This window comes from Stomoxys calcitrans, chromosome 2 (assembly GCF_963082655.1).
Source record: "Stomoxys calcitrans chromosome 2, idStoCalc2.1, whole genome shotgun sequence".
Classification (NCBI taxonomy): Eukaryota; Metazoa; Arthropoda; class Insecta; order Diptera; family Muscidae; genus Stomoxys; species Stomoxys calcitrans.
In genome coordinates, this window is record NC_081553.1 from 26,577,557 (window position 1) to 26,602,543 (window position 24,987).

The 24,987-nt window shown below is 35.6% G+C and overlaps 1 protein-coding gene across 1 annotated transcript in view; it reads left to right on the forward strand.

The window, feature by feature from the left end:
• The window catches only part of LOC106096337 (fatty-acid amide hydrolase 2-A), a 70,022-nt gene that overhangs the window by 18,327 nt on the left and 26,708 nt on the right, over positions 1 to 24,987 (forward strand). Inside the window, exon 2 of the mRNA XM_013264040.2 lies at positions 18,787 to 18,967. Within this exon, the coding sequence (XP_013119494.2) occupies positions 18,787 to 18,967 (181 nt within the window). The remainder of the gene's footprint in view (positions 1 to 18,786; positions 18,968 to 24,987) is intronic.

Consider the following 24,987-nt stretch of genomic DNA (forward strand, 5'->3'; position numbering starts at 1 on the left):
TGGGTTTCGACAGGATAAATACCCAATGCTTGGTAAACACCCAATAAATACGGATGAAAAATGCTCCTTTTATAGGCTCAATACACTATATCGGGAGATCGGTCTTTATAGACATATTTATCAAAATATGGTCCGATCTGGACCAAATTTAACAGGAATGGGAAGGGTTCTCCCAGATCCACGGTGCCAATTTTCATCGAATACGGGTAATAAATGATCTTTTATGGCCTTAATACCCTATATCGGGAGATCGGGCGGTCTGTCTATAGGGCAGCTATATCCAAATATAGTCCGATCTGGATCACACTCTACAGAAATGGGTAGGGGTCTACCAGTATTCATTGTGATAAATTTCATGGAAATGGGATAAAAAATAACCTATTTAATGCCTTAAGACTTTAAGTTCGAGGATCGATCTTTGTAGCGGCGATATATTACTAAATTCCGATTTTATGAGATCAGGAAGTTAGGTTTATATACACTGATAGAAAAATGACGGTACTTTTCCGATACCGCCTGGTACTATTATGTTCGCGTCATTGGGAATGATTTTTAATACCATTTGGTATCAATTCAATACCAGACAAAGGGGGCTATTAAGAATTGACGGCGTCCTATTGTATACTTGTTATTGAGCTTTATACTTAAGATATTGCCGCCATTATAAAATATTTGGTTAACAAATAAATAAAATGTTTTAATACAATTTGAGTGCGTAAAAACCTGTTCAAATATTCGAAGGCGGTAAAAATGGAAGTAATACAAATTCTAAGCTCATTCTATATAAAAAACATGATAGTCTCTTGTTTGATGTATTCATATGAATACTTCTGGGAATCAATGCATATGAAATCAATTGCTGAATACAAAAGAATTGAGGTTGGTCAAGGTGTAATATTACTTTTTGTAATTATCAACATAAATAATCAAAAAAATCGGATTAAAATTCTGTTAAATGGTTTCTATTGGGTTCATTAGGGGAAGGAATAATCAATAACGGTTTGGTACTTAAACCATTAGCGGCCTGGTGGTAAAACCAATAACAGATTGGTATTGAAATCAATACCAGTTCGGGAAAAAGGCTATTACCAAGCGGTACTAATCATTTTATGTTTCATCCATACCATTCGGAATTGTTTTTGTACCATAGGGTGTTGGTTTGCTATCAATACCGTATGGTATTGAAATGAGTTCGTTTGGTATCAACCTTTCTCTGGGTGTACAAAGAATACGAAATCATCAAAAATTGTTCGAAAAATGTTTTTATACTCAAGACATCTGCAAAATTATAAATACCCAACCTTTTGAGTATATGTGGTTAAATACCCGGGTATTTACCCAATTTACCTGTTAAATACCTTTTGGGTATTTATCTATCGCCAATCTCTACTAATTCCGTTTGTAACACCTTGAAATATTGATTTGTGACCCCATGAAGTATATATATTCTTGATCGACCCGACATTCTAACTCGATCCAGCCATGTACGTCCGTCTGTGAAAATCACGAAGGGGCTCGAACAAATTATGATATCCGCTTGTAATTTTGCATATATACCTCTTATTGATGTGGATCCCGACCCGACCTCACGATTCGACATCTTGAGCCCTTGCAAGCCAGAATTGTTATGCAATTTGGCTGAAATAGTGTTTTATTATGAATTCCAACAACTGTGCCAAGTAAGCTTCAAATCGGTCTATAACCTAATATAGCGCCCATATAAACCGTGGTTCGGATTTAACATCTTAAACCCTTAAAACCGCATTTGTTATGCGATTTGGCTGAAATTTTGCACGTAGTATTTTATTATGACTTCTAACATCCATAGTAAGTATTCTCCAAACCAGTCTATAAACTGCTATAGCTCCCATATAAACCGACCTTCTGTTTAGCCTTCTACGGCTTTAAAGTTTAAATTTTAGCTTGACTTGACATATGTCTTCATTTTTGTCGGAATACTAGGGGTGTGGGACCCAAGATTCGGCACTGTCTTTTGAACTTCGTTCATCTCAGTTTTATTTGGTATAGACTTTTTACTATTAACTAGAATATTTTAATAGTAATCTAATATAGTGATTACAAATTATAAGAGTTAATGAGAAAATCTTTGAAATGATTATCACCAGGATAATTAGTACTGTACAATAATCTGTATAATTATTACAAAACGATATGACTTTAATAAATTAGAACCGAATGCAAAATAATTGCTTGTATAATAGGTCTTAACACATCTATTATTAGTCTATTTTCTAACATTTAATTATTTGAGTTTAGTTAAGCGTAGGGCATTCATTAAGACATTAACTATACGTGTTATATTTGGTTGGAATGAAATGGTTGCATTATATAATGATACGATAATATCAATAATCGTCTTTACATCAATAATTTTAGTGTTATAGCCATTTTAAAAAACAATAATTAAAACGTGCCGAACTTTGGATGTATTTATCATCCTATTTTATTATTACTTCACTGTTATATCCAAAAATTGGCTGGACTGGATAATATTTGATTCAGTTCCGGAGAACTCTCATACAAGTCACAGTTTCAGCAAAGTCGGGCAATATGTTCCGAACTGGAACATATTCAGAAGACGGGAGGCTTGAAACAACTCACTGTTTCAAATTGCAGCGAAATCGCGTAAAAAATGCGGCTTTAAGACCCTAAGTCTAAATATGGTCTGACCTAAACCAAATTTGGGACAGATGTCAGGAAATCGGATAATAAATGCGTCTTTTACGGCCTTTATACCCTATTACGGAGGTTCAATCTATAAGGCAGCTATATCTAAATATGATCCGATCTGGATCATATTTGGGTTAGACGAAAGGAGGATAATATCGAAATCGGAAAATAAATGCGTCTTTTGCGGCATGTAGACGCTCGATGAAAAATACCGCGAAATCCGTACTTGGGTACCAGAAGCCTATGGCACGACCAAAAGTGTCGAAATGCTACTGAAACCAAGAATGGGGTATACAGAGCAACCCTGCAATCAGTAGCAATGCGCCAGATGAAGGATAGGCAGCGGGAGAAAATGAGAGACGAGAAACGTCTATTCCGCAGAAAGAAAAATGAAATGAAAAGACGTTAGTGTGGGCTAATTACTATGTACAGGAGTCAGAATGAAGTCCGGACATTTTACCAAAGAATCAAACACCAAACTGATGGCTTTGGTTCAGGGACATCTTCCTCCAGAAACAAAGAAGGAAATTTGGTAACTAATACAGATAATGTGCTTTGGATATGGAAAGAACATTTTTCCCAGTTGCTAATTTCCCACAATGGCGGCGAAGAGGATAGCTGATGCTGATATAGAATGTTTATCCCCTAGTCGGGATGAGGTCCAAGCAGCAGTGACCGATAATTTTCCGATGAACTATTTAAAGCCGGAGGCGACTGATAAGGCGTATGCATAATGATTTTGGAAGACATTTTTTCTATCAGTGTAGGGTTGTTTAATAACTAAAGCTCTTTATACCCTACTAATTTCATACTTTTTGCATATATTTGTAATGTTAAGTGATTGTTAAGAACTGTTCGACTTCCTAAGTCGAACCGTCCGTTCATCTGACGAGGTATTATGGAACTTAATGGAACTTTCAAAGTCCCTATCGATGATTGAATATATACCCCATATAAAATGAGCTTCAAATTATACTTCTTTGATCCAAAATTCTGAACTTTTTCTAATGTTTTTTGTTCAATGTTTTACTTTTTAAGTTTCTAGAAATATTGCTGTCAACACTCATTCGACAACGTGTTTTGTTCGAATAGGTCAGTATATGCGACACGTGGAGCAATGCAATAAATTCATACTTTTTTTATACATATATTTTGGAATAATTACACCCGTAATCACCTTCAACAATTTATGAATGTCAAAAATAAGTTCAAAATAATTATCTCAAGTGTGCGGGTTTTGCAGGTAATTATATCGTAAATTTTTGATTTATTTACTTTATATCTGCCATTAAATATATTCAACAGATGTCGAATAGTGATATTCTGATAAATTACTGTACGTTAGAGTCCATGGCATTACTTTTAAATTGAAAGCTTTTATCGGCCCGAAATAGCTGTCATATAAATCAATCTTCCGATTATACATCTTGAGCCTCTAATTTGGCTAAAATTTTGCATATGTCGTTTTGGTATGACTTCCAACAACTGTGCCAAGTATGATCTAAATCGGTTCATAACCTGATATAGCTGCCATGCAATCCGATCTCTCAATTTGACTTTCTGAGTCTCTTGAGGGCGCAATTATGACTTAATTTCCCTGAAATTTTCAGGGTGATATTTTTCTATGATTTGTACGGCATGACAAGTACGGTCCATATCGATCAATAACTTGATAAAGCTCAAATATATTTGAAAGAGTAATTCATAGAACTTGGCAAATGCGATCCATGGTGGAGGGTGTATGGGATTCGGCCCGACCGAACTTAGCACGCTTTTACTTGTATTTTATTTTAATATATTGTTTTATTATATTTTATTTTAAAAAATAATTTTTTATGAAACTCCTAACACAGTAATTTTGATACGAGGATTGCCTTTTAAATTTTGGGATTGGACAATCCTTGTGATGCAATCTGCCAACTGATAGCTCTATCGTAAAGCTTGAAGTTTTTGAGGTTATATGTACTCAGAGGCCACCGTAGCGCAGAGGTTAGCATGTCTGCCTATGACGCTGAACGCCAGGGTTCGAATCCTGGCGAGACCATAGAATAATTTTTCAGCGGTGGTTTTCCCCTCCGTATGCTGGCAACATTTGTGAGCTACTGTGCCATGTAAAAACTTCTCACCAAAGAGGTGTCGCACTGCGGCACGCCGTTTGGACTCGACTACAAAAAGGAGGCCCCTTATCATGAAGCGAAACTTGAATTGGACTGCACTATTGATAAATGAGAAGTTTCCCCTGTTCCTTAGTGGAATGTTCATGGGCAAAATTTGCATTTGCATGTTCTCAGATAGTTTTGACATACGAGTGCTATTTGTGTTGTTTACAGTAACTTTAAAAATTTATCTTGCCCAAAAAATGGAATTAAATTGTGAACATTTTCATGCGATTTTTATACCCACCATAAGATGGGGGGTATACTAATTTCGTCATTCTGTTTGTAACTACTCGAAATATTCGTCTGAGACCCCATAAAGTATATATATTCTTGATCGTCGTGAAATTTTATGTCGATCTAGCCATGTCCGTCCGTCTGTCCGTCCGTCCGTCCGTCCGTCCGTCCGTCCGTCCGTCTGTCTGTCGAAAGCACGCTAACTTCCGAAGGAGTAAAGCTAGCCGCTTGAAATTTTGCACAAATACTTCTTATTAGTGTAGGTCGGTTGGTATTGTAAATGGGCCATATCGGTCCATGTTTTGATATAGCTGCCATATAAACCGATCTTGGGTCTTGACTTCTTGAACCTCTAGAGTGCGCAATTCTTATCCGATTGGCACGAAATTTTGCACGACGTGTTTTGTTATGACATCCAACAACTGTGCCAAGTATGGTTGAAATCGGTTCATAATCTGATATAGCTGCCATATAAACCGATCTTGGGTCTTGACTTCTTGAGCCTCTAGAGTGCGCAATTCTTATCCGATTTGAATGAATTTTGGCACGACGTGTTTTGTTATGATATCCAACAACTGTGCTAAATATGGTTTAAATCGGTCCATAATCTGATATAGCTGGCATATAAACCGATCTTGGGTCTTGAATTCTTGAGCCTCTAGAGTGCGCAATTCTTATCCGATTGGAATGAAATCTTGCACGACGTGTTTTGTTATGATATTCAACAACTGTGCCAAGTATGGTCCTAATCGGTCCATAACCTGATATAGCTGCCATATAAACCGATCTTGGGTCTTGACTTCTTAAGCCTCTAGAGTGCGCAATTCTTATCCGATTACAATGAAATTTTGCACGACGTGTTTTGTTATGATATTCAACAACTGTGCCAAGTATGGTCCTAATCGGTCCATAACCTGATATAGCTGCCATATAAACCGATCTTGGGTCTTGACTTCTTAAGCCTCTAAAGTGCGCAATTCTTATCAGATTGGAATGAAATTTTGCACGACATGTTTTTTTTTATGATATCCAACAAGTGTGCCAAAAATGGTTCAAATCGGCTCATAAACTGATATAGCTGTCATATAAACAGATTTGGGGACTTGACTTCTTGAGCTTCTAGAGGACGCAATTCCTACCTGATTTGGCTGAAATTTTGCATGACTTTTTTATTTTTTATTTTTTCTTTCAACCACTGTGTCAAATAAGGTTTAAATCGGTTCATAACCTGATATAGCTGCCATGTAAACCGATCTGGGATCTTGACTTCTTGAGCCTCTTGAAGTCGCAATTATTATCCGATTTGCCTGAAATTTTGTACGATGGATCCTCTCTTGACCATCAACATACGTGTTGATTATGGTCTAAATCTGTTTATAGCCCCATACAGCTCCCATCTAAATCGATCTCTCTATTTTACTTCTTGAGCCCCCAAAGGGCGCAATTCTTACTCGAATTGGCTGACATTTTACACAGGCCTCCAACATATAATTTAATTGTGGTCCAAACCGGACCATATCTTGATATCGCTCTAATAGCAGAGCAAATCTTTTCTTATATCACTTTTTGCCTAAGAAGAGATGTCGGGAAAAGAACTCGACAACTGCGCTCCATGGTGGAGGGTATATAAGATTCGGCCCGGCCGAACTTAGCACGCTTTTACTTGTTTTTTACAATTTTCGACGTGGATTAACTCAACAACAGTGCATCGATGAACTTAATTCAATTTTTGGTGATGAAGCTTCATCAAGGACCAGTGTTTATCGATGGTATGGTGAATTCAACCGAGGTCGTAATTCACTCCAAGACAAATTTCGTGAAGGTCGTCCAAAATCAGTTATTGTTCCAAAAACCATTGATGCTGTGTGCCGTCTGATATTGCAAGATCGCAATGTGAACTACCTTAGATTGAGACAACGTTAGGCATTAGTGAGACCAGCATACATTCAATATTGCATGAACATTTGACTGTCAAAAATGTGTTCGCGATCCAACGCGCTACACAATTTGTCAATCGCTCAAAAAAAAAGCTCGAATCGATTGGTCGAACGAAATGCTCCAAAAATACGAAACAACAGCATTTTTGAGCACTCAAAACATCGATTTGAAAAGTCACCCGCCGTATAGTCCTGACTTAGAACCGAATGACTTCTTTATATTCCCGTACTTAAAAATAAAATGAAAATTCAATGTTTGACGACACCTGAAGAAGCGATTGATGCGTTCAGAATGCATGTTTTGGAAATACCTCAATCCGAGTGGCAAAAGTGCTTCGACAATTCATTCAAACGCATGGAAAAGTCTATAGATCTTTACGGGAAATATTAAAAAAAAAAAAAAAAAAAAAAAAAAACTAAGAGTGTACTAAGTTCGCCCGGGCCGAATCTTATATACCCCCAACCATGAGTCGCATTTGTCGAGTTCTATGCGCGGTATCTCTTTTTAGGCACACAAAGAATATTGAATAAGAACTGTTATGCTATTATAAAGGGTGATTTTTTTGAGGTTAGGATTTTCATGCATTAGTATTTGACAGATCACGTGGGATTTCAGACATGGTGTCAAAGAGAAAGATGCTCAGTATGCTTTGACATTTCATCATGAATAGACTTACTAACGAGCAACGCTTGCAAATCATTGAATTTTATTACCAAAATCAGTGTTCGGTTCGAAATTTTGAAAAAATTTTGTTCAGCGATGAGGCTCATTTCTGGTTGAATGGCTACGTAAATAAGCAAAATTGCCGCATTTGGAGTGAAGAGCAACCAGAAGCCGTTCAAGAACTGCCCATGCATCCCGAAAAATGCACTGTTTGGTGTGGTTTGTACGCTGGTGGAATCATTGGACCGTATTTTTTCAAAGATGCTGTTGGACGCAACGTTACGGTGAATGAACACATTTCGAACCGAACACTGATTTTGGTAATAAAATTCAATGATTTGCAAGCGTTGCTCGTTAGTAAGTCTATTCATGATGAAATGTCAAAGCATACTGAGCATCTTTCTCTTTGACACCATGTCTGAAATCCCACGTGATCTGTCAAATACTAATGCATGAAAATTCTAACCTCAAAAAAATCACCCTTTAGCTATTGTATATCAAGTTATAGTTCGATTCGGACCATAAATGGATGCTGAACATTGTAGAAGTCATTGTGAAATATTTCAGTTCATTCGGATAAGAATTGCGCCTCATAGGGACTCAAGAAGCAAAATCGGGAGATAGGTTTGTATGGGAGCTGTATCAGGCTATTGATCGATTCAGACCATATTAGACACGTATATTGAAGGTCATGAGAGAAGCCATTGTACAAAATTTCTGCCAAATCGGATGAGAATTGCTCCCTCTAGAGGCTCAAGAAGTCCAGATCACAGATCGGTTTTTATGGCAGCTATACCAGGTTATGAACAGATTTGCGCCATACTTAGCACAGTTATTGGAAGTCATAACAAAACACCCCATGCAAAATTTCAGCCAAATCGGATGAGAATTTCGCGCTCTATTGGCTCAAGAAGTCAATGTCCAAGATCGGTTTATATGACAGCTATACCAAATTATGAAACGATTTGAATCATACTTAATACAATTGTTGGAAGTGATACCAAAGCACCACCTGAAAAATTTCAGTCAAATCGGACCAGAATTGCTCCCTCTAGAGGCTCAAGAAGTCAAGACCTAAGATCGGTTTGTATGGCAGCTATATCAAAACATGGACCGATTTGGCCCATTTACAATCCCAACTGACCTACACTAATAAAAAGTATTTGTGCAAAATTTCAAGAGCCTAGCTTTACTCCTTCGAAAGTTAGCGTGCTTTCGACAGACGGACGGACGGACAGACGGACGACTTAAATTGACATGACGATCAAGAATATATATACAAACAGAATGAGGAAACAAGTATAACCCCATCCTATGGTGGAGGGTATATTAATTAATATTTGTTTTTGTGTTCTCTAATACCGAAATATAAAAGGCAACTCTCGTACATGAGATAAAGCCTCATTAATAAGTCTCCATCCTTTAGAAGATCAAAGGGATAGTTTTTTCACTAACATGTTCTTAACATTTTTTCCAAGAGGGAGTTAGGTATTTACAGCTCTATTTTGTTTCCAAGTGTTATTTGAGATTTACATAACACTATAGTGTGATAATTTCCAGAAATGGAGAGTTAAATAATTTCTATTTCAACTTTACCGCATCCACAGAACCACTGCATTAACAGAATTTATTTATTCAAGATTCTAAGAACTTGCTATTTTGTCGGAAAACATAAATGCGAATGCAAGCTGATAAAATGGTGAATGGGTTTTTTCATCTATAGGCGGATGAACTTTAGCCGGACAATAGCTAAAGATAACCACAACAGTTGATATTACAATTTTTATTAAGAAAAAATATTTAAATTGTGTATATGCATGTAGATGTAACTGTAGGCGATTTTAAGCATACGCTTTGCGATTTTCTTTTTTAATTCAATTTTTAATCAATTGCAATGTAGATATAAAATAATTTTATTGGTTTTTTATGGCCTTTTTAATGGCTGGATAGATATGCATTTGAGCGAAACTAAAATAAAGAATACGATACTTTAATTAATTTTAATTGTAGCCATTAACTAAATAATAAATGATTTTTATAATCCATAATAATACCTCAAACACGATTTTTAGGTTAGGACTCTTCTCAGGCCACTCTGGAAATGGCGCATCATTTTTGGTTGTTTGTTTTCTTCTTTGTGGAAAAAAGTGAAATACCGAATGGCAGAAAATTATAATGGGTACTTGTATGTTACTTTTTATTGAAATCAACCCCTAACCGTCAATTAATTAACCTAAAGTAAATGGCTTGAAGTATCATACTTCAGTTGTTTAACCCAACACCATAGGATGGGGTATACTAATCTAGTCATTCCGTTTGTAACACCTTGAAATATTGATCTAGGATCCCATAAAGTATATATATATTCTTGAGTCGAAATTCATGTTTGAAATTTTGTACAGATACTTAATATCGATGTAGGTCGTTGGGGATTGCAAATGGGACATATCGGTTCAGATTTGGATATAGCTCTCATATAAATTGATCTCCCGATTTGGCTTCTTGAGCCCATGGAAGCCATAATTTTCATCCAATATGGCTAAAATTTTGCAAATAATGTTCTGTTATGACTTCCAACAACTGTGCAAAGTACGGTTTAAATCGGTCAAGAACCTGGTACAGCTCCCTTATTAACCGTTCCCCCGATTTGAGCCCCTGAAAACCTGAATTTTCGAATTTTCATGCGATTTGGCTGAAGTTGTGCACATAGTATTCTGTTAACTTCCTCAGCCCCTAGAAGCCGCAATTTTTGTCCGTCTGATTTGGCTGAAATTTTGCACATATTGTTCTATTTTGATTTCCAACAACTGTGCCAAGTACGGTTTAAATCTGTGTATAACCTGATATGGATCCCATATAAACCGATCTCCTGATTTGACTTTTTGAGCCCCTGGAAGCTGCAATTTTCATCCGATTTGCTTGAAATTTTGTATATGGTGTTCTGTTATGGCTTTCAACAACAGTGCCAAGTAGGATTCAAATCGGTCAAGAACATGATATAACTCCCACATAAACCGATCTCCAGATTTGCCTTCTTGAGCCCTTACAAGCCGCGACTTTTATCCGATTAGGCAGAAATTTTGTACATAGTGTTCTCTTATGACTCTCAACAACTGCGCCAAGTACGGTCCAATTCGGTCTATAACTAGATATAGCTCCCATATTTTAGCAGAATTCATAGTGGTGGGTTCTCAAGATTCGGCCCTGCCGAACTTAGCACGCTTTTACTTGTTTTTTATCTGATGTCATTGTCTAAGTAAATTTTTATTTTGTATGGAAGAAACTACATATGGTTGACTATTAATATTAGAATTAGGAAGATGAGAAGAAGGTTTAGAAAATTGCCATTTACTTAGAGTGGAGTATTTCGTATGGGTCTTAGATTTCATAAGTGTTAATTATTAATCAGCCCGGGAAAAATGTGTATTCTACATTGTGGAAGGTTGGTTATATATGCGCTATATCTTAATTTTGTCTAAACTATTTAGGCAATCAGGGATATACACATGTACTATGTAGTTTAGGATCGTTGATCAATATGTCATGGTGTTACAGAAGGAATGATAAGTCCATAACCCCCAATGGTCGAGGTAAAAATTGCAAAAAAACCATAACTCAATCTGCGCTCTTCCCTTTTTTTCAGTTTCATGTAAATGACTCAGTTTTCTGAATTTTACATAGAACGTATATTTCCGTTATAGCATTTCAACCTTTAAAAGGCTTTTAATTAAAATTTGTCATGTGTGTTTTTCCCATCTTTATGCTCAACTTTTTCATTCAGAGAGCCTTATCTCGTTCACTGCCAAATACATTGGTTTCAACAACACAACCCCGCACCTAGCTTCTTGCTCATAAAGTAAAGGCATTCATGCAGCTAGTATTAACTACTAACTTAGTACCCGAGCATCTTAAAGATAGTCACTGCATTAAGTTGCATCGAACTTCGAACTAGCTTGAAGCAAATCTCAGTTGTATTGATAGTGGAATTAAGTTGAAGATACGTGCTCGTATTTATGTTATCTTTTATAAATTGTTTATGGAACTGAAAGAACTTTATACACATTTTAAGTTCAGAGAAAAGAGGGAAGCTTAGTATATCAGAATGGCAATAAGATTACACCATTTCCATGTGAAAAGAAACATTTTCAAGTTTAAGCTTTTGTACTGAACTAAGCGTTGTATATAAGCGATGTATATATAAAGTAAAAAATTTTTCTAAAATGTAAATTTGCCCACGAATATTCTATGAACGAACAAGGGGTAAACTTCTCACATATTATTGGGTGATGTTCGATTCAAGTTCAAGTTTAATGATAAGGAACCTTCTTTTTATAGCCGAGTCTGAACTGCGTGCCGCAGGGCGATACCTATTTGGTATTTAAATAATAATTTTGCACATTCTTCTATGAAAATAAAATTTTGGGAAATTTTTCAATGAAATAATTTTTTCCTTTTGTTTCATTTTCGAGACGAGCTTAATGATCGAAAATTTTTGCAATGGAAAAGGTAAGCCATAGATCACAACCCACCAACCAATATGGCACGCGTTTTGTCTTTGCTTAGAAAACTATTTAAACATATTAGGTGTGGAGGCTTCAAGGACCGTACATACATTGGTTTGTTGTACTTATACTGTTCTCTTCTACCGCATGTGTTTTCTTTGTTGTAACAGACTTATTTTCTATATGACTGCATGTCCTCCATAGCATACACATGTCAAGATGTATTGATGGGTTCGAACGCTAGAAGACGGAAATGGCTAGAGCCGTTGCTACGTCTGTGCATACATTTTCTATTGTATTAAAACTGAATATTTTGATTTGTATAAATAATTAGTTTATTTGGGTTTAAAATGAAAAGTTTTGAATCATTTTGTTTTTTTTTTTTAATTTATTAAATATTTAAACGCAAATCCTATGGGGGGATCCAGATCGTGAAAAGACGAGGCTATTACTGAAAGGAAGTAAGAAAGAGATCAGTATAGCTAATGGTATCATAACGGGACACATAGGACTACAAGCTTACTTATGTAAAATCGGTGCGGCAAGTGATAGCATGTGTAGAGTATGCGGGGAAGATAAGGAGACGTTGGAGCATTTAATTTGTCACTGACCGATTTCGCGTCTAACAGATACCGGCACTTTGGTGGAGATACAATACCAGACATGAACCAACTTAGGGGAATCGTATTGAAAACAATTAAGGATTTTGTAAGTAGCACGGAATTCCTTACTTAATATTTTCTTTTTAGAGGGTACTTTATAGTTTTTAGAGCGCACACAAGCCGATTACTGGCTTAGGTGTATGTCCATAGTGCCATGTGGCGGATTAATATCTGCACCCTTTTCAACCTTACCTAACCTAAATATTTTATTTAAGAACCTTTTTTAATAATTTCATGAATATTACAAATTTTGCCCCTAACCATTCCATTAAGGTACAGGGGCAAAATTTCAAGCTCCTACACGCAAAAAAAAAATAAAACGAATCAAAAATAAATACATATATACTTTTTTGGGACGCAGATCAATATTTCATTGATTTACAAACGAAAGGACGATGTTTATATACCCCAATTATATGGGGGTATATTAACAAAATTTGTCCATGAACTTTCCGTCAAAGAGCAGTGGCAAACTTCTCACATATCAATGATACGGGACGTTTTTTTCATAGCCGAGTCCGAACGGCGTGCCGCAAAGCGACACCACTTTGGAGATTACAAATGGTACAGTTTCTCACAAATGTCGCCAGCACTAAGAAGGGACAACCACAGCTAAAAACTTGTCTGATGTTCTTGCCAGGATTTAAACACAGGGGTTCAGATTTATAGGTAGACATACTATGCTCTTTGCAACGGCGGTAGTGTACATTATAATTTTGCCAATTTTTTAGTAAAATTTTGTGAAACTTTGTTTTGACAAAATTGCGTATAAATTTCGTGGTAATGATAACAAATAATGACAGTGTATGCTTACTAAGTTATTTATGGGTTGTTACTCCATGTGTGCCGTACACCCAGAGAAAAGATGATACCAAACGTGCTCATTTCAGGATCATACGGTATTGATAGTAAATCAACACCGTATGCTACAATAACAATATCGGATGGTATGGATGAAACATAAAATGATTAGTACCATTTGGTAATAGCCTTATTACCGAACTGGTATTGGTTTTAATACCAATCTGTTATTGGATTTACCACCAGACCGTTATTGGTTTTAGTACCAAACCGTTATTGATTATGCCACCCCCTAATAAACCAAAAATAAAAAACATTAAAAATAATTTTAATCTTCATTGTGTACAGCAATTGATTCCATATTTATTGATTTCCAGAAGTGGTTTTCATATGAATACACCAACACAGCATTGTTTTCCACACAAGAGACTATTATGTTTTTTGGTGTATAATGTCTTTAGAATTTGTACTATTCCCATATTCACCGTTTTCGAGTATTTGAGCAGGTTGTTACACACTCAAATTGTATTAAAACATTTTATTAATTTGTTTAACAAATATTTTATGTTGTCTTCAATATTTTAAGTACAAAGCTCAACAACACTTCTGGCGCGATGACAAAAAAAAAAAATGTGACGCCGTCAGTTCTTAATAGCCTCCTTTTTCTGGTATTGAATTGATACCAAATGTTATTAAAAATCTTTGCTTATGATGCGAACAAATTAATACCTGGCGGTATTGGTAAAGTACCGTTATTTTTCTATCAGTGTATTAATGCTGAAGTTCACAATGATCATCTTCCTATTTTCCAACAGTTATTAGTCTCGATTTGTTACCATAGAAATTACGTCGTCTATCCGAAAGCTTGCCTAATGTGCAGTGTTACTTACATTAGGGTTTCGTGCACATGTCCATTTTCCAAGTTTATAGCAACCTTCAAATTTCTTACTCTTTGTACGTCCATGATTTTATTTCTTCACATACATACAGCGGTCAAAAAAAGTATTCATCATTCAATGTTTTTTTTTAATAAGTCTACAAAAGACAATTGGAATAAAAACATATTAAACTAATGATGCAGTAGTGCTTGTGTGATATATATGTACACAATTTCATTGTTTTTAAAGAAAAAAATAGTATTTATTGGAACAAAAAGGGCCATTTTACAGCTGAACACAAAAAATTAAACAAAAAAAGTATTCATCATTGCAAAAAAACAAAAAAATAAATAACATAATTAAAAAAAATTAATACTTTGTTATTCGACCACCGCGTCTTATAACTTCTTTTAAACGGTTTGACATCGATTGGACTAATTTAGCGGTTATATTTTGGTCTATATTAGTCCATTCCTCCATTATCACCTGTTGCATTTGACTCTTGCTCGAAAAATTGCGCGTTCTCAATTTGCGTTCGAGATGTTCCCAAAGATGTTCAATTGGGTTCAAGTCGGGACTTTGAGGAGGAGTTTTAATGACTTTGGGGCAGTTATACAGCATCCACATCTTGGTATTTAAAGCAGAATGTTTGGGGTCATTATCTTGATAATATTGAAAGTTATTACCAAGCCCAAGTTTTACAGCACTATCTTTTAAATTCCTCTTCAAAATGTCAATGTAATACTTATGATCCATTACTCCATTAATAATTTCAAGATTTTCCGCTCCTGAAGCCGCCATACACCCCCAAACCATTAAACCACCTCCACCATGTTTTACAGTAGCAACTGTGTTTCGTTCTTCAAGCTCTGTATTTGGTTTTCTGTACACTATGACCTTTCCATCGCACCCAAAAAGATTAAACTTGCTCTCGTCTGCAAAAATGACTGTTTTCCAAAATGATTCGGGCTGTTTTACATACATTTTTGCGAAGTTTAGCCTTTTCACTCGGTTTATTTTATTTATAAAGGGCTTCTTACGTGCAGTGCTTCCTCTGTAACTATGCCTTTTGAGTGTATTTCGAATTGTTTGTGTAGTAACTTCCTTCCCTAAATATTCCATAGTGTTTTTACGAAGAATGGTCGCATTTGTCTTCGGAGTTTTCTGAACTTGATGCACTAGCCAACGCACATCTCCAACTGAAAGTGCTTTTGGTCGACCAGATCTTGGTTTATTGTCAACAGTTTTCGTTTCTGTCCACTTTCTGATGATGAATTGTATAGTAGATCGTGGTCTATTTAATATTTCACTGATAGTTTTTTGAGTTAAACCATTCCTGTGGTGTTTTATTATCAAAACTTTTACCTCATCAGAAACCTCGTTTTGCTTACGACCCATTTTGACAAAAACTATATTTTCAATGAAATTAAATATTTGCTGTCAAGGGCAAAGCCTCCTTTACTAAATAAAACAGAAAAGGGGGATTCCCAAATAATATTTGAATTTGACTTTGATGATAGCACATCAATGATGAATACTTTTTTTGTTCTGTTTTTGGTGTTATTATATAAAATTGCATTTTTTGCGCTAAATAAATTTATTTTTTGAATTTATTTTACAACATATTACGAAAAATAAACTATTGCATAAAACTGCATTATTTGTTTACTTTAAATTTTCTTCAATTACCCAAAATAAGTGAATTTATTATCAATTTTGCTAATGATGAATACTTTTTTTGACCGCTGTATTTAATTTGTGCAAGAGTTTCTTTACAAATAAAATGTTGTTTATATTATTTTATTTTAAAAATGTCAATAGATGTTTTTGTGTTTAATTATTATGATGATTGTATTTTCCCCTTCTAAATGGTGTATTGTCTCTCTTGGAGCACGATCAAACCAACCATGCAACCAAAGAGAATACTAAACCTAGCACTAGTGCAGAGAGAGAAAGAGATATTGTGTTCACTGCAGAACAGCTTCAAACACATATGTATGCTTGAAAAGAAAACCGAATTGGGGGTTTTTATTTCGTTGTTTACAAAAATTGAACAATAAAACACAATTTGTTTAAATAACTATGTAACTATGGCTTAAGAAACTATTTGCTCAGCAGAGGTCGTCGTGCGTTGTTATACTCGTCTCGTGTGTGTGTGTGGGAAAATATATATTTTTTGATTTTTGTCTAGATTTGGATACTGAAACCGAAATCGATCGATACAACAAAACTAAACATTGTTGTCATAGTCATTGTTGCTGTTGCTGTCTTTCTATATGAACGCTGGGTGTCCGTGTATATATTATACTACTCGCCTCACAGCAGTGAGGGACGGGAAAGCGCGCAACGTTAAATGAAACGAAAAAGTGTGCAACAATCATAGGCAGCAAGCCTAATGGCGTTAGTGCTGAATTGTTGATGAATGCAATTTTTTGTTTAAAACCAAAAATAAAATATTTTTACAAAAAAAATCAATAGAAATTACCCCCTTCTGCACTGTAATTAAAATCAAATTTTTGCAACAGCCGAAAACGGGGAGGGGCTGAATTTTAACTCGGAGTGTATTAAAATAAAAAAAAAGTCATTAATAAACGAAAACAGATGTGTAAAACAAAGCACCTATACAACAAATTTCAAAAATAATTAAAGTTTCAAATGAAAACGTAAAATATTAAAAGATTTATACAAAATAGAATTAATTTTGCAAAAGATAAGAAAAATAGAAATAAAACAGAATCAAGTTTTCTGTGTTTATTGAAAGTTTTAAGAAAAAGTGTACCAAAGATTTTGAAATCTTTTGATTTCAGTGAGTGCAGCTGTGGATGTATATTTTAATGACATACTTTTTGTTGCTGGAAATACCACATGTTGGCTATTGCCAAGTAATTCAAAAACAGCAGCAACAACATTAAATGTTTCCTTTGTTTGGTGTGAAAGAAGTCACAAGTGTAACCCCATTTACCTGAAACGCCTGTTATGAGCAAACCTATTTTCGTTGCCATAACAACATTGAACAACCCCTGAACCAAAATTCAATCTCTAGCTCGCACCTTAGCTGCCTTTCAATCAAACATTCACTCAGTCAGTCAGTCACTTGTTGCGTCGGTGTGATTATTTCGTTTGTGGCATCGATTTGCCTTCGTGTTATTGCTTATTGCTACGCGTTCGCGCATGTGTAAAGCTGGTGCATTGGTCATCGTTTAATTGCCCACAATCAGTCATCGTATCTGGGGGCCACTTCAACCACAAGTAGCAGCAGCAACAACAACCACTTGAGCTTACAACACACATTGTGCAACCTTCTCTCGATCAATAGCATCTCTCTCCTGCTTCACTTTTGCTATTGTGCAAAAAAAGTCCCCAGAAGTTTTAAAAAAAAAAAAATGGGGGAAAAGGGGCTGCTGTAACAGAGTTGAAAAGACCAACAAATACCATTAACTGGCCAGCAGCAGCAGTCATCATCTTAAGTGGTTTTACCACCAGCTGTAAGCTTCAGCCACAAGCACTTTGTGGCTTGCTAGCTAAAATATTGCACAATCCTTGTGGCTTTTGGCAAATCAATACATGCACAAAGCAAAGTAAGCATTCGAGTTCGTCACATTAAATGCCTCCATAAGTGGTAACAGCAGTAAGGCCGTTTGTGTTGTCGCCGCGAGACGCTGACGTTGTCATTGTAATTTGGCGTGTTACAAGGCTTACAGGCAGTGTTTAACAGTCAGAAACAGCAGCAGCTGACACCATGCCTTTGGTTTTAGCACTCTCTCCTCTTCTTTACTCTCTCAACCACAACACTCTAAAATAGATAACACTAGATGAGAGCAGCAGCTAAACCAAATTGGCCAATGGTTGAAAAAACTCTTAAAGAAAAAAAAAACTCAACAAAGCAAAACAAAACAAACATAGACAAACAAAATCAAAAGAAGCTAGCAACATTATGTTGCATGTATAAAATAAACCAGGCGAAACTAATGACCATTGAGAAAAGTGTACTGGTGGCAATAAAACCAAATTTGAAATATTAAAAAAAAACACACACAAAACGTAAATAATAAGTAAAGCCATACATCACCTAACAGAGAGCAATTAGCAATTTGACCCAGTTTCTCTTTCTCTCTCCCTACTTAAGCCTCTTCTTCTTGTTGAAGAGGCCCCAAACAACTATTTGACGTTTAAAAACAATACCAACTTATATTTTATTTCCTGTTTATCCCCTGTTATCTATAAAAACCGCCAAAATTGCTGTCCTACTTTGTTCCAGAATTATGGGGTACATAATGCGGCGCTTTCTGCGTACGGCTATGATCGTGTTCAGTTGGTTCGTTGTACCCTATAGCCGTTTCACCAACATCAAGGTGAATCGGAAAAAGCTGCCGCCCATTAAATCGCATCTCTTGGAAATTCCCGCTGTCGATCTGGCCAAAATGATCAGGACAAGAAAGGTAAGTGAGAATATATTTATTTAAATTTATTCTCAAAAGTCAGACCAGTGTTGCCAATAATGTTTATGACAGATGACATCACTGACTGACTTTTAAAAATCAGATGTTTTTGACACTTGTGGTATTAAATTGCAATCAATGTATGGACATTAAATAGTAACTAGTCTTTGCTCTTACTTTAACTTTCAAAAACCTTAGATGTCAAAGAACCAACGTTCTATTCTAAATTCTGTTTGCAATTTTATGATAACCCAACTTAAACCCTCCAAAAAGACATGTTCATAGATTGGGAAAATAAGGAACCTAAACGAAAGATACTCGAGTCAAGATCTCCAATCTGATTTAAAAGTTTCATGTCAAGAAGAAGTGGGCAGCCCATCCCAAACATGTAAGGCTATATGATTATGAAGTAGATTATGAATCTAATAATAATATCAGAAACCAAGTGTCTGTGTCCCTTGACCAACTGACGATCATGGTAATGAGGGATTCAAATGTTATTCAAAATTGGATTCAAAAACCCATCCGCGGTCCACCCCATCCCCCAAAAATCGTATTTTGTTGGTGTATGGACCCGTCAGGACAATCTTGGACTCAAACGAAAGGTAATTGCGAGTAGATTAATAATCTGTTATTCAAAGTCGATAAATTGTTAGCCAAGGTTAAAAACGCATCTACCACCGCTGAAGGGCGGGGATACTTCCATAAAATCTTTTGAGCAAGGAAAAAACTTAAGTTTTCAGAAACCTTGTTTTTCTGTGTATATGTTCTTTATCCTCGTAAAACTATGAATGTCCGTCCATCGTTTGAAATCCCGCTACAATCTTTAAATATTTAGATATTGAGATGTCATGGCGCCTATCATGACGAAATTTGTGTGTGTTTATACGTGTGCGTAAATGCAGAGAATATGCGAATAAGAAGATAACAACAATGAGAATGCAAACAAAAATCTGACATCTTAATACCGTCAAACCTGGCCGGCTGTTAACAGTTGTTCGCGTGAGACCACCTTATTCAATCCGCCTTTGATCCCTCCCAGTTTTTGCACAGTGGGGCTTTCTGTTTATTCTAGCATTAATTTTAAATGCCAAATACCTCAAATACTGTAATCTGTTTGTGGAATTGTAGACATTGAGAGCTTCCTTTACAATAAGTGGGTATTCCGCATCTCTCCCAGTTTGTGCATCCTTTGGTTTGAACTTTTTAGTGTTGTAGATGTGTTTGTTATCCAATTCTTACGTTGTTACTTTATTTTTTACAAAATTCGAAATGTTTGTAGTTCATTTAGAGTTCCTTTTGTTGTTTTTGTGATGTTTTTAATTTTTTTCTTGATTTTATTTATTATATTTTCTTATGCTCTTAGCATAGCTCTGCTTAACAGAGCGCTGGTAAGTGAATGGGTTTGTGTCTCTGCTATTTAAAGATAACTTTAGGTCTGTTAGCATACTTTTCCAGTAAAAAATTTGCAGGAGAGTAAGTACAGCCTTTACTCTCTTTTGCTATTTATTTGAATTAAAAAGCTGGTATTTATAAAACAGCTGCTCTATGCGAATGACTTCCAGTAACAATTTGTGCAAATTTGCAAACATTTTTGAGTTGCCGAATACACTATTTATTTCACGGTCATGCAGAAGTTCCAAACTCTGCACAGTGCTCTAAAATCAAAATTATATTTCAGGGCAAAATTGGAATAAATTTTTTTATGAACACAAAATTTCAATAAAATGATCATAATAGAAAAAGTAATTAAGAAATTAAATCCCTATAATTTTGTATACTCTGTAAATTTCAGTAGAATTTCGAGCGAACGTTTTCCAAAATTTATTAATAAAATGTCTCTAAACAGAAATTCCACCGTAGCGCAGAGGTTAGCATGTCCGCCTATGACGCTGAACGCCTGGGTTGAAATCCCGGCGTGAACATCAGAAAATTTTTCAGCGGTGGTTATCCCCTTACAAATCCTGGCTACATTCGTGAGGTACTTTGCCACGTAAAAACTTCTCCCCAAAGAGGTGTCGCTCTGCGGCACGCCGTTCGGACTCGACTATAAAAAGGAGGCCCCTTGTCATTGACCTTGAAATTGAATCGGACAGCACTCATTAATATGTGAGAAGTTTGCCCCTGCTCCTTTATGGAGTGTTCATGGGCAAATTTGCACTGTAAACACAAATTCAATAAAATCTATTTTTTTTTTAATTTTTCTTTTAAAACACTTTTTTTTTTTGAAAGAAAAAATTTTGACGATGCCTTCGTAGACATCAAGAAACCATGTCAGTGTTAGTTATCCTCTTACTATGGAGGCGGTATTTTTGAGGCATTCAGCAATGTTAAATTTCGCAACGAAGAAGTGTCGCTAAGCGCCAAGTCGTTCGTACTCTACAGTACAAAAGAGGTTTCTTTTCATTAAGCAAAATATTGAGTCGGATTCCTTAGTGGAATATTTTGTCAAGAAATTTCCAAAGAATACCTAATCTACCTACCAAATGTCGAAATAATTAATAGAGAATAGTGTATAAAATTTAAAGCACAAACCTGTCATTTAAGTCGAATGCTAAAAATTTCCATTTCAAGGTGAATTAATATGGAACAAACACGTGATTATGAATCTTCCAATAAAAAGTTGCAGACTTTGCTAAAAAGAATCATTTATTATATCTTTCTAGAAAAAATTTTTTTAATTATAAACAATTGCTGCTGTGACTAACGATGCATTTGTTTATTAGAATTTATTAATGTTAATAGAATTGTTTAAACATTTACTTTAGCATTTTTTCTCTTTTTCTCAATTCAATTGACATTCACTTTTGGCGTGTTTCTTGTTGTTTCGCAAACTCATGTTTTTCGATTTTATTAATTGGGACAATTAATATATAAGACTTAAGCCACCATCACCACCACCATAACAATAGCAACAGGCTCTTGGTGATGATGGGGATGGGTTTGGCGATGACTATGCCATAGTCCATCTGGTTTGAGTATGTGTCGAATGTCTTCCCAAAAAATAAACACCAAATTAAGTAAATTCTACTTTTCTCTTGTGGCAATCTTCTTTTTAAATGCAAATTATGAACCGGAATTAAATGCATTTTTTAATTTTTATTCCATTATTGTTGTTTTCTTTACGAAAACTTTATTCATAAACTGGTTTGGTTTAAATTCCTTTTTTTTTTTGGTAGATCTTAGAATGTTTACCACATTTATATTGGTAAAATACTGAACAAATTTTGAAATAACGTTAGTAGGCACGTGCAGGCTTAAATTTCACCTCGTCAGATTAAAAAGTCTGTTAAAAATACATATAAAATATGTATGTCTTACCGATCCAAGTTTAACTAAATTATAGGGATATAAACATTAAATACATTATGATACTTCCAAACTGCACAGTTCTCCATAACTATAATTTTTCCTTAATGCAAATGTTAAATGAAATTTTCTATAAATTCAGTAAAATTTACTCCGAAGACAAAAAAATTCTAAAAATTTATTTCCTATGACAAGATTTCTAAAAAATTTGATAAATTTACTCTTAAGACAAAATATGTAAGTATTTATCAAAATATATATATATATATATATTTTAACCCAGTAAGGAAGGGCAAAAGTCGGGCGGTGCCGACTGTATAATATCCTACCCCTACCCTATAAGTATCATGTGGTACCAATTTTGATGGACCTCGGCGGATATTTTTCAGATGGGTTATTAAACAATCCGTACCACATTTCGAGGAAATATGTTCAAACTGTAATACCTACGGTTGAGAAATGACAACATTATTGCAAATTACCCAAAATCTGACGAACATATAAAAGGGAGCTATATCTAAATCTGAGCCGATTTCCAGCAAACTTCTCAGATATTATAATAGTCGTCGAAGAAAGCATTGTGCAAAATTTTAGCAAGATTGATAAATAAATGCGCTTGCAGCGGCTCTAGAAGTGGCAATCGGGCCATATACATATATGGCACCTATATCTAAATCTGAACCGATTTCTATAAAATTCACTAGCAATATTGAGAGTCAAGAGAAAATCCTTCTTGCCAAATTTCGAGAGAATCGGTTAACAAATGGCCATTTTATTGCATTATTGCTGAAAATCGGACGAGCTATAACCAAATCTGAACCGATTTCAATAGGCTTCGTCTCTAGGTTGAAAAACATGCCTGCGCAAAATTTGACGATCAGATGAAAACTGTGATGAGAACTATTTTGTACGAATTAACATGGACAGATGGACCTAGCTAAATCGAATCAGAAAGTGATTCTTTGTCGATCGGTATACTTATCAAGGGGTATATCTCCCTTCCTTCTCGGTGTTACAAACAAATGCACTTAGTTATAATACCCTGTTGTAGTGGTGTAGGGTATAAAAAAATTTCATGAAATTTTTTCTAGAGAAAAAATTTTTAAGGAATTTTCTCTAATTTCTTATGCCAAAAACTCCACCCAAAATCAAAAGTGGACCGATTGGGACAATATGGGTACCAAAAAAAAGGTATTGGAGAGTAGAATACGAATATGGCCATAACATTTGAGAGTAAGTACCCATCGGGCATACAAAATAAGATCAAAGTATAGGGGGTCACCCCACCTCCCAAAAACGCCTCAAATGGGCAAATGACTATTTAGGATTCGTTTTGTTTGCTTGTTGCGTAGAATCAAAAACGGTTAAACCAATTTTCTTACATTTTGCACATATTGTGTGGATTTATCTGATTTGGAGAGTAGAATACGAATATGGCCATAACATTTGAGAGTAAGTACCCATCGGGCCACCCCCAAACTCCCCCAAACAGACATCTTGGATGTTCATGTCAATATGGGGCTCAAATGAAAGGTATTTGGGAGGGGATTACGAATCTGGCATACAAATTAATATCGAAGTATAGGGGGTCACCCCACCTCCAAAAAAACGCCCCAAAATGGGCGTTTTTGGTAGGTGGGCAAATCACTATTTAGGATTCGTTTTGTTTGTTGCGTAGAATCAAAAACGGCTGAACTAATTTACTTAAAATTTTCACAGATTGTGTGGATTTATCTAGACGGTAACATAGGCTACATAATTTTTAGATATCGGATGGGGGCGGACACTCCCCCTTACCCCAACAACGCCACCCAAAACCAAAAATGGACCGAGAGGCACAATATGGGTATCAAATGAAAGGTTTTGGAGACTACAAAATGAATATCGTATTAAAATTTGGGTCCAAGTACCCACCGGGCCGCCCCAATGTCAAAACTTCTCTAAACTGATACATTCGATACGCTCTAATTCACCCCCTAAACAGAATTTAATTTCCGACTATGGAAATATGAAACAACGGTACTTGAGAGTAAAGAACGTATTTGATATCTAATATCAGGGCATAGTGCCTGTGGCCGCCTCAGCCCCAAAACACCCTCCAAACGATTTATAAAAAACAAACCATGGCAATATGGGGCTCAAGTGGCTCGGGGACCTCCCAAAACCCGCCAATTATATATATAGACCAATCGGGACAACATAGAGCTGTTTCGGAGCTTGAGAGGAAAAACGAATTTGATATCCAATTGAAGAGCCATGTGTATGGAGAGCCACCCCACCCTAAAATACCTCCCTATTATATAAAAGCTATTTGGGGTGGATCTTGATTGATTTTCGGGAAATTGATTCTCATTTTCGGGACAAATACACTGGCATTCGAACAGAACTTATTTACCGATCATGCCATTATGGGGCTCATTAGTGGTGCGACATCGAACCAAGAAATATCGATGTTTCTGAAAGAGAACATCGATGTAGATGAAACATCGATGTTTTCCAACCTTTTTTTTAACATTAAAAACGAAAACACAAAACAAAATAAGAAATGCGGAAAGATGAGGAAAGAAGGCATAAACATCGATGTTTTTTTGTCCATTTCTTTTTTAATTTTTTATGAGGCAATCTTAGTGCAGGCAGAAACATCGATGTTTTTGCAGAAGTTAGCTTTCTTTTTTTAGGTAAGAAAGAAATTGAGACATCGATCGAAAAAC